At 37.5% G+C, this 11,882-nt stretch overlaps 1 protein-coding gene across 1 annotated transcript in view; it reads right to left on the bottom strand.

Annotated features, from left to right (window-relative positions):
• Positions 1-1,174: 1,174 nt before the first annotated feature.
• Positions 1,175-11,882, bottom strand: part of LOC140144876 (nitric oxide synthase, inducible-like) — a 42,109-nt gene continuing 31,401 nt past the window's right edge. Inside the window, exons 13-22 of the mRNA XM_072166680.1 lie at positions 9,978-10,051; positions 9,477-9,696; positions 8,844-9,064; positions 6,872-7,059; positions 6,357-6,514; positions 6,003-6,213; positions 4,501-4,588; positions 3,536-3,809; positions 2,477-2,668; positions 1,175-2,325 (exon numbers count right to left, since the gene is read on the bottom strand). Of these exons, the coding sequence (XP_072022781.1) occupies positions 2,173-2,325; positions 2,477-2,668; positions 3,536-3,809; positions 4,501-4,588; positions 6,003-6,213; positions 6,357-6,514; positions 6,872-7,059; positions 8,844-9,064; positions 9,477-9,696; positions 9,978-10,051 (1,779 nt within the window). The 3' untranslated portion in view covers positions 1,175-2,172. The remainder of the gene's footprint in view (positions 2,326-2,476; positions 2,669-3,535; positions 3,810-4,500; positions 4,589-6,002; positions 6,214-6,356; positions 6,515-6,871; positions 7,060-8,843; positions 9,065-9,476; positions 9,697-9,977; positions 10,052-11,882) is intronic.

Raw genomic sequence — 11,882 nt, 5'->3', positions numbered from 1 at the left:
ATGAGAAACATGTCGCGCCTGATTGAGACACATGAATACGACCTTCACGCACATTTTGCACTGTATCTCAGAATACAATTCGCCGAGTTTACGGCTCATTCGTAGTGTCCACTCACATATTGCCCAAGCGTCACGATTTCTCACCAAAGCCGCATTAGTTCCTTCTCACAAAGTTTCCATTAATGTTAAAGTCTTTGTCTTACATCTGTAATTAGGGGCTGTGCGGTAATAACATGACTCTGTGGGTGATACAATTTTCCTAACACCGTTGCTCTCCAGTACCGAGTAATGGAATGAACGAAAAGTGCGATGACGTCATATAAACGAAAGTGCTTTCGTTAGAAGGCTGACCCCTCCCACCCTTTACTGTTGAGTCATTGGTAGAAAATTAGAAAAATGTGTGAAAAAAGTTTTCGGAGTAAAAAAAGTACCTTTATAGCCACTTTTCATCGAATACAAATTTCCCATCTACACTACCCCTGTGGAAGATTTAGCTTAAGTATTCCAGTGGGAGTATGAGTTTCGAATAGAATAGACTTCCATTTGAAACACTCACTTCAGTTGTGGAAGATACAGGTAAGCCAGAATACAGGGGGAGTATGGGTTTCAAATGATAAACCCTAACCAACTACATTTGAAAAACATACTCCCCCTTTCGAAGATATTTCCAACATCTTCCACAGGGGTAGTGTGTATTTTAAATGGAATAGCCCATCGTCGGTGCTGCTTTCATACTTGTTATTAATGAACTATCGAACAATTAATCTGAATTAATGTCAACATGGAATTTGTCAAAACAGTACATACATAAATTATTATAATTTTAACAGCTGTCAATTAATTGATCTTTCAAATAATAACATGTATATTATACATACATTATGTAATAAGGATCCGCCAAGCATCGAAATTAGTTCCATTGCTTGCAGTTAAAAACAATATTGAACTTTGTGACATAAACATACCCGACTGTGAAATACAAAATATATACCTATAGCATTAGAACCACATTTATTTCAACATAAATGTAGAACGAAAGGTGGTACGATCATTTTGATACCCAATTCACCCAATTTCGTTCCAGAACACGTCAACATTTAAAAGGAAAATCCCCTAATGCTTACATTTAATAACTATCGATCGGAGTAGTGTAACTTTAAAATAAATGTTTTTTCTTTGAAAATGCTGTTGCCATGGTTGTGGTGTTAATATCACCATAAAAGAACCACGTTAATGGTCACCAAAGGTAAGAAGAAAGTTTGTTCGACTAATAATTGGCGATAATTATTCGGTTTTTGTTACTTCGCGAGTCAATACACTCCCAGAGAAAGTTATGCTCGGGTAAATTTATATTTAATAGCGCGCCCATTACGTAACGCGCAACTAGCGTAAGTGCTGCACCAGGCGTGCAAGCTTATCTAAATCAATACTCGATGTTATGAGTGCAATATTTTTGTCAATTATAAGTCGAACAAACTGCAGTGAGCAAAACCAAAATCTTTACTCACTATCGCCGGTTTCGCCTATCATGGTCGGTAGGCATCGTCAGAATAATGGTTGTTGATCATTGCTTCCGGTTGGACTTATCCCGACTAAAGATGATGTATTATCAGCCAAGAGAGAATCATACACATAACGATGGTGTCTAAGACCAAAACTAACTACACTCGTCAAGCCCGCAAGTAATCGCCTAGCGAGCAGTCAGCAATTCAGGACCATGTGGTCCACGAAAACCATTTCATCAACTGGGACAATGTCAAGATCCTTTGTAAGGACTAAGTAGTGTGATGCAAATACAAGAAGGATTAAAAAATCCATTTGGATCAGATTGCGAGGACCCAATGTCATGAACAGAGATGAAAGGACCCACTTCCTAAGTCATGTGTATGATCCTCTCCTGGCTTATCATATAATACAACGGAACCGTCAATAGCGAGTAAAAGTCTTGGTTTTGTTCAAAACTAATTTTTTATAATATTTACCAATAAACCCGATAAATCTATTGAATGAAACTGAAGTGGGGTTCTTTGAATTTCAGTTCAGGCATTCATTTTAGCAGTAAACTATGGACTGCTTTTGCAAAAAAAATCGACCTTTTCCAAATCTGTAGGGTCCACTATGATATTCTTTTCCATCCTTCCACACCCAGTTTGCACAACACAATCTTAGGGGCTAACGTGACGCATATAACATCCAGAATTGTAACTCTTTCATCATAAACCAGAGGGATGACGCCGTTGACGTGGCTCCCCTATTGGTATTAGATTTCGGTTCTGACAGACGATTGACCACACCAAACAGATCCTCATGATACCGCCCAGATTCCTGAGAAACGAATAATCACGTGACATAGGTTATATAATTATATTTTGCTATTTAACCCTAGAACGTACATAGTTATTTTCATTTCCAGTCAGCTACATATTAATTAAATACAATATTTCTAACTACAAGAAGAATGACATTGAAAACAAACCCGCATATTGGTAATGTAGTCTTGCGCTTCCTGTGACGTCATCTTGCCCTTTGACCCCAGAATTTGCACGAGTGTTTTTCTGACATCGGCTGCCATGAGATTATTCCCACATACATAGACGTGTCCCTGCTCCTCGTAGATGTGCTTGAAGATCAGTTTGGGGTTCTCTTTGATCACGTCCTGAACATATTTCTGTAAAAAGTAAAATTGTCGATCAAGGTTATGGCTTCTAATACAGGGGTAACAATACAATAGTCCTCAGATCAATGTATTTCTCAGGTCATAAGGATTTTTAAAAAAATATAGTTTGATCTATCTGCGATGTACCGTAATCGAATTTTAAGCAAAAAGGTCAAAGATCAAGTTTTGACTTCTACATGAGACAAATTTGATACATCGCTCCAATCAAAATGGCCTCAACTTGCTCATCTCAGCATAATAACTCAAATAAAATTTTCAAATGTATACAGTGTTTGTTTTCCAAGATTGTACAGGCCAAATTCATTAATGACCATAAACTCTTATTGATGCCTATGGATAACGATGATCGTCTTATTATGAGTTATTATGTAGGGGAACAGTTTGAGATCAATTTTGTTTAAATCGAAGCAATTTGTCAAATTTTGAGGTCAAAACTTGAACTTTTTACTTCTAACACGAAAACGGTTCATCGCAGATAGGTCAAACTATACTTGATCTGAATCATTATAACCTAGAGAATACAGTGGTGAATACATTTAGCACAGTCTGAGCACTTGTGTAATTTGACCTCTGTTTAAGGGGCAATGACCCTTTCCCGCAGAACGACCTGGTAGATTATTGGTTTCCGTAGGTTTTTGTAAACGGCATTCCTTCAAGCCTATACAAACTCTTGTGGTTTCTGTTAGCTTGATCTGTGTAACATATCCGCCTCACTAAATGCAGAACCATATCAGTGAACCCAGAACCAAAATTATTCAAATATTGCCTTGGCTTTAAGGCACATTTTTAATTCCAATACTCTCAGAAGTTTGAATATCCAATATTTACACTTGCAAACCCAAAATAACATCAATCTACCTTGGGTTTTCCATGAAGTCTTGAATACGCCTTCATGACCTTCAATAGCGCGCCACTTTTCTCCGCTCCAGACCTCTCTTCAGCATAGATATCGTCTATATCTGGATGTCGACATCCAAACACCAATGTCATCTTGCCGAACTTTGGAGGATTCGAACACGTAGCCTCGAGTTCACGACGTTGCCAAAAGCTTCTGAAAGGCGCTATGCCTGTACCGTTACCGATGAGAATAACGGGCTTCTTTATATCACTTGGGAGATAGAAAGACGGCGCTCTGGGAAAATATAATTAAATACCTAATAAATAAAAGCAGTTGTCTTAGTGTCAAAGCCAACAAAAAAGACACACTAAAAGTAGGTTGAATGCCCGGGGGTTTTCCGTGGTTAAAGGTATACGGGTATGTGCCACCGTTTTGGTACATTGTCAGTGATTTTAGTATTCGATGGGTGGGATTTCAGTGAAGACCAAGTGTCGGGCCATCTTGTGAACGAGATTTTACGGCAACAGCATTAACGGTAAAGAATACGGAGCACTGAGACATTTTTGATAAGTATCGGATTCCACTGTTTCAACACCATTAACTAGAGAGCATTTGGCTTGAATAGGAGCTAAGTGAAACTTTCAAAATTCGACTTGAAGTCACTCAAGTGCCCATAACTCGACCAAATGATATCGTAGAGCAACAAAAGAGGTATCAAAATGCGCAGGAGAAAGCTGCGCTTTATATACATTAAATAGGTGTTTGCTATATATTTCAGTTTCCGATATATCTGACCATCTATAATAGTTTCGATACTTTCTGGGTTGAGTTTATTTACTACTCCAATCATTTTAATAGTTGAAGTAGTAAATTGTTGTAATCATAATATAATTTAAATGACTTCGACGTAATCGAAAAAAAAATACACCTAGAATAAATAAGTTGAATGTAAAATAAAATAATAATTTGACCACGTGGCTCTTACGGTTTAATGTAGGCAGGTACAACAGCACCTATATCTAGTTCTTCCAGCCAGGTAGAACAGACACCTTTGTGATAAGACTCCATGGAAGCTATAAGATACAAAGACACAATTGGTGAATTTAAACAAAATTTGGAACAGCTACTGGCATCAAGATGACATTAATGTATTGTATGTGAATGTTGCTTCATGATATCAGAATGCTACTTGGGCCAATGGTGTGCTTGACACATCTTCGTTCTCATGTTTGCTGGTGGTAGCAACTTACAGACATTATGACAAGTTACCAGCAAAACAATATGTGTCTTGAACGTAAGCGTTTACTCCATCACTGGGTGACGAGCGTTGGGCGTTGGGCCAATGAGGTCAGTAAGGCTTTTTGTTGCGATGAAAAAATTGTCCTGTCTCATAAGTCAAATACTAATCGCTTGTCGCTCATCGATGGAGCATAAATTCAGGAGTATTTGTGTCCAAAACATCTCCCACATCAATTGATTTCTTGTCACGCATATGTTCAATGACATCGACCTGACATTTGTCATACCGCTGCGGAATATTTAAGAAAGGTCTGTGGCAGAGGGACAATAGAATGGGCTAGGGCTAATGATTTTGAAACCCACTCCCCTTTTACATGACTTTTTCTATATCTTCCACAACTGGAGTATTTAAAATGTAAGTTATTGTATATTCTTTTTGAAACCCACAAGACCTTAGTTAAAGCCTTAATGTACGATCTTTTTTCAGAACATCTCTGAGCTAACTGTCAAATTCGCCCTTTTTGTAGTAAAACGGGATTATTTTCTGTTCGTCCGACATATCATCATAATTTTCAGATTATGATAATATGTCGGAACAATCACAAAGCTTAGTCTCCTACCAGTTTGGTTCCGCTCCCTCCACACAAACATTCTGGCAATGGCCACTTATAACGCCGTTTCTGATTGGCTACACGTATGTAGCTGTAGAGCTGTACATACGGGAACTTGATTGACCTCAGTCAGCTGGCGAGATGGCGGGTCAAAATTGCTCATGAATAATTAAGTAGCCGTCTAGCCGATCGACCAATTGAAAGCTTTGTTTGACGTCAAGCTGGATGACGTCGTCAGAAAACCGTTAGCCAATCAAAAAGGACCAGTTCGTCATCATTGGCAGACTGTTTGCGTGGAGGGAGCATAACCAAACTGGCTGCTAAGGAGACTACATTCGGCGTCCTTATCCAAAAAGTGCGATATATTTTGAGTGATAGAGGTGAAGTTTATGATGTTGTTTCTTTGTAAATTTCCAATGTTTTTCGCGTCCAAATCTATTGGGAACTTTCATAATGATTGCATATTAACTATTTGATCATTTGGAAGAAAATACATGGGGAATGTGGATTTCAAATTGAGAAGTCCAAAATATATATTGCCTTCCGGAGCTAAGGGTAATATATATAATTTTGAAGAAAAGGTTATATTTTTTCAATAAAACAATACAATCTCTGCTATCGACATGATGCCTCTCACCTGTCGTCCAGTACTTGACTACAGCTACCGTGATGTGGATTTCGTTTGGATTCACTTTTGGGCAGGAGCTGATAGAATAGCGGCGTGGTTTTAATAACGGTAGATGATCCAACAGGAACCATCCAGGGACTCGTATTGAAGGGAACGATATCAGCACATCACCTATATTAGGGTGGCATGTATTTATCCATGTTTTGTAATCAGACTGGCCCTGTAAATGTAAATGTAAATGTAGCACTAATTACTATTTTTTTATATTATAAAACACAAAATTATAGTTATTTGCAGTTAAATAGACTCGTGGGGTGGTTAATATCACTTATTAAGAATATCAAAATAATGTTCCATAATTACCTTTCCAAGCAACATTATTTGCTCTCGTTCGTCCGAGGACGCAGTATAAGCTGCGAGCATGCGCATGGCATCCGGGGTTGGTGGTGAAGTGATATCTAGATAACGTGTAAATGCTTCCTGTATGGTGCAAGGCGGCATACGTTTCACTTTTGTCCAAACTACACACGGTGGAAGAAAAGTAAGAATGAAATCCAGCAAAACTGATATTTTGCTGAATTGTATCTGATGCAGATATTTCATTCCGAACAAAACATTAAGCAAAACTCCATGCTGTATATTTCGTGTCAATTGTGCATGGGCTATGATATGATAATCAGTCCATTTTTCAATTGTCAATTCGCGTAAGTATTTTATCAGTGATCGTGAAATGCCACTTTTTTCGAGTCAATTAATATCATAGGCCTTTACACTTCTAATTGCCAGTCAATGGAGGAGCCCAAAATTCAAAAAAGCTTTTTTTTTATCAGAATATAGTTGTAAAAATTTGATTTATTGTAGTGCACTCATTGCCCTACCTTGTTGTCCATCCGTCTGCATCTCCAGTTGCAGTACCGTATCAGGTGTATACTCCAATTCAAGTCTACTCACAATCTTATGCACAAGTTCCTTATCATTGGTTGGGAACACGGCCACGTGATCGCCGGGCTGATAGGACAGGTCTTTTCGGCCTTGAGTATCTAAGGTTATCAGGATGGTTGAACGGCTGAATAGTAAAATATTTAATATGCACTAGTTTCACTACTTTTTTATACTAGCCATGACTGACAGGGACAGCATAAACCTAGCATGGTGAAAAAGTTACTTTATACACGTTATATAACCTTACTTTATATTTAAGACCCTAAGTCCAATAAGTGATATTTACCTGAGGCAACCGCACTCAGAAAGCCAGCTAGTCAATTACTGCATGGCTATTGTTATAAATACAAAGCTCACTCAGTCATTTAATTAGGCACTGCACTGCATCGAGTCAAATTCGATGTTGAAATGAGCGAAATTGTGAGTTACGCCATTACACTCTTTTAATGAATAAAAGAAAACTAAAATGCTTGGTGTTAAACTTAATTGTTAAATAATAGTCCTCTTATGATTTTCGATTTTGGCAAGCCTGAACTTCGCCTGTGAGCTTTTTCGGGGGTCAATGTTTGAGCTTTTCATAGTAATATAATTTGCTAATGAATTATATTCCTAAACCTTCTAAAGCACATAATACGGGGCTATATATTTTTTGTCAGAATTTCGGTCACTGTGTTGGTTGCACTATTTTTCACTTCCGCCTGGCAATTTTTCCAAAATCAACGCGTGAAGATACACATGGATGGATGATTTTGCATGCAACAATAGACATATCGATTATTTCCTTGTATTTGAAATAAAGTACTGAGTTGTACATTTTGGCATTTGCAAGTGAAAAATGGTAAAATCCAAACGAATATAGACCCGTATGAAGTTGTTTATAGCGACGGAAAAATCTTTTTTAGCGAACTATGTTTAGTTTAAACCGCTTAGTTTAAAACGCTCAAAAGTTAAAACCAAAACAGGTTCACGGGCAAAGTTCAGGTGGTAAATATAAAAAAATTCTTACACTAAAAGACAAAATTCCATGTCTAATTTTAACACCATGATTAAAAAAGTATAGCCAAGCACTATGCACTAGGTTTTATCTGACATTACTGAAAAAGTACCATTACTGTTTTTATTTGACCGAGAAAATTGTTATTGTTATAGCGTTATGAGTGACCATTGGTCAAACGTTGACATAGTTGACAGCTACAATCCAGGAAAAAAAAGGTTGGCATACTTTGCCTGTCTTTTGGTATATCTCTTCTCCCACTCTCCAAATTCAATGTTGGACCAAGCCATGTTGTCAATAGGTCCGTGAGACCCTCCAACATTGAAATATGAGGAGTGGGGAAGGTTGAGATATCGGGGGGAGTCTGTACTTCACATATATTGCGAGCATGTTTCACTCGCCTCTCCAATTTGAGGGCACCCATTTCTATTGTTTAGTGCAAGTGTGCCAACTATTTTTTTCCTGGATTGTAGAATTGAAAATTCATACCAGGGGAACTTTGTGGGATGAGCTATATTACCAAAATTGACGGATATTAAAGGCTGTGTTATTTTAACAACTTTTTGTGTATTCATGAACTATCCATACTTTTCATAAACGTTTACCAAAATGAAAATTAAATTCTTTAAAACATGGTGCATTTAAGTGCAGTATAATTATACAAAGCTGATTTAAGATCAAATATTAGGCTGTTTTCTTTAATGTAAACTTAGCATTGTAAGTAATTTTCGGTCTTTTCCAAAAGTTCTCGAGGAAAGGAGGAAATCTTTTTTTCTTTTCTTCTCAAATGTGAGATTCCGATGGATAAACCCCCTAGAGTACCATAAGGAGACTTGGAAATGTTCCTTATGTATAAAAGTTTCCTAAGGCATTACAAAGTCTTACATTTTTTGACAAATCTAAAAACAAAATACCTTGATGTAGCCGACTGTAATTGCTTCCTGTCTTTCATCTTGCACGGAAACACTTTCTTCTTATGGATCTTTCCCAGTTGGACAAGTGGATCCGGTTCTTTCTGTCTCGTCACTGGTTTAATACGATATGATTTGTGCATCTTTGATGTATCTGAACCAAGCATGGTGAGGATGGCTTTTCTGTTTACTCCACGATGAATCGGGAAAATATCGCAAGCGGTCTGTACAGGTGACCAAATGAACATAATAAACAGTATTTAATAGGGAACCGCCGGGTCAAATAATGTTTTGATCCACCTTTACACTACGGACTCAACTGACTACTGTGGCGAGTTCTCATACGGGTAGCCAAGACAATTAGTAGTTAGTTCCTTGCCTAGAGGAGTTTGAAGTTAGTTCAATCATTTTCATGACAACAAACAAGACGGAGCTCGAAGTTGCACTAAAATATACTGGAGTTAACGCCTTAAAACTCGACTGGCGGTTACCGGCGGTTGAACCGCCAGTTTCTATTGTTTATAACAATAGAAACTGGCTCCAACCTGACGGAACCAACGGTCGACCGCCGGTCAAGTTTTGATTTCACCCCTTACCGATTGAACCAACTTAACTGCTTATAATTATTGTATTTACCTTGAATACATCTCGTGCCCATTCTTGGAAGGCTTCCTCCTGACCTCCTAACTCATCTCCTTTATAGACATCCGTTAGTCTCTTGCCGCCTACTTCATTCAACATAGTGTCCACTGTACCGGCAAATTTGCAGAAGTGTTCTGGGTATGCGGTAGAGCCTAGACCAAACACAGAATACCTGAAAAGAAGCACGATACATCTTATGTTTAGCGAAAGAGAACTTTAACAGCTTTTAACCCTGACGAAGGAAGGGCTTTTTTGGCGTTTGGAAGGGAAAGAAGGAGTAAAGAGAGAAAGCAAAGAAAGAAATGTTTTGCTCTGGGTGGGATTCGAATCCGAGACCTTTCATATGCCAAGCACTATAGGTCGCCGTATTTTGTAGTACTCAGACCTGTTAGGGTTAAACCATCCACAGAACCAGCCATCTATATTATGTGATTTCACCGCTATAATACTTACCATAGATCAGGGTATACGTGCCTCCACTATTATAATACGTACCATAGGTCATTACTGTTGCTTTGGTTTGCAGTCTTCTTTTCCTTTACTAATCTCTTTATGTCGCGGGCAAACATCTACAAATTATACGAATTAAAGTGATATTGTAACATTTGCTCAGGAGAAAGAAAAAATGTTTTTCAAAATTCTGATTTTTACATCTCAGCAAACACGAAACGTTTTACAATATATCATAAAAACTTGATAAAAACCATGCTTAAATAATTTGATAAGAAGTGTTGACATGTGTTTTTAGTTACAATAACAATTTGACAACAAAGGAATGGTCATTATTTATGGTTTACGTCTTCTTTATACAGGGTGTCCCAAAAGTAACTTAACATTGTGAATTTGCCATAACTTGCGTTGTGTTCATAGTGTTGTTACAAAAATTGCACAGTATGCAGATAATTTATTTAGAAATGTTATGATACCAAACACGCCTATGTGGTCATTACCCTTTGGCATGAAATTAACGGATATCTACCGTACCATAAAACCCACTTTTATAAACGCAAAATAAGTCTCTTCATTTGAGATGTGATAACACGATATAACGTGTTATAGTTTTAAAATCTGTTTTGTTTAATTTTGCTATGTTTGTTTGATTTTTTGTTTGTTTGTTTTCAATGCGTAATCTTCATTTTCTGTTTGATCTGGATTTTATACGGAAACTGCTTAAGATCTTTTCTGAGGATTCGATGAACAGTTGTACGCGGTACGTTGTTCTCCATTGAAAGTCGACGTACTGTTCGTCTTGGGCTATTCGCCACCGCTCTTCGTATGACATCGATGTTTGTAGCCGATCTTCCTGTTCTTTCACGTCCTGCCCGAGGTAGATCATGAACAGATCCAGTTGATAGAAATTTCTGCACTAGTTGCTGGATTGTATTTCGGCTGGGTGCATAATTTACATTAAAAAGGTTCCCTAAACTTTGCTTGAGTGAGTTTGTCCGACTTTGTCTCGGCAAAGAATCTGAATCCGTTGATCTATAGGAAACTCATCTTCACTTCAACTGTTTTAAAGTAAAGTTTAATATTGTCAATCCTAATTATAATCTAAAACAGCAGTCACGCTTACGCTGTAATCCATGAATGTTCATACCTAAATGTAGCGTGTGCAGTGAGTGAACCAACTCTATTGTTCAGGGAAGCATATCATTCATGTGCTTGAACAAAGAACATGAGCTTGCTTTTGTGGGTTTGATACACACATATGTACGGTCGCACAGTAAGGTCAAGGTGTCATCAATAATGCTGTTTTTGGTATCTGAATAATTCTAAAAGATCAATCTATGCGAATATGTTCTCCATTTTGGTATGAAGTGGGAAATATTTGAGATATGGTAAATTCACAATGTTAAGTTACTTTTGGGACACGCTGTACCTTAACAAAATACATAACGAAATTGTTTGCATATCAATAAGCAAGCTGTAGATGGACAGATTGATATTAAATGGGAAACTTAATTGTGTGATTAGAATTGCTACCGGTTGTAACAAAAAATATACTGACTACTACGGCCCACATCACTCCATAAACCATTAAACAACAACACATAGCTCCCCGAGTTTCGCACGGGTTACAACGAAACAATTAGCAGTAAGTTCCTTGTCCAGGAAATTTCAAGCTACTCAATTTTTACAGGAGAGCGTATAACCACTGCCGGGGTTCGAACCCGCAACCTCTTGCACCATAGTCGAACGCCTTATCAATTGAGCTAACTTGACTGCATAAACAATGGGGTAATTGAATTTATGATTTTAAAATAAATATCATATTATTTATTTACTAATGCCAATTATGTGAAAAAAACCCGTAAAAACCTTTGATTTTGTTCTGAAATCTTTGGCGATAAAACGTAAAAAACCTTTGATTTTGTTCTGAGATCTTTGGCGATAAAACAG

This window comes from Amphiura filiformis, chromosome 2 (genome assembly GCF_039555335.1).
Source record: "Amphiura filiformis chromosome 2, Afil_fr2py, whole genome shotgun sequence".
Classification (NCBI taxonomy): domain Eukaryota; kingdom Metazoa; phylum Echinodermata; class Ophiuroidea; order Amphilepidida; family Amphiuridae; genus Amphiura; species Amphiura filiformis.
This window is presented reverse-complemented; position numbering and strand designations above follow the sequence as displayed.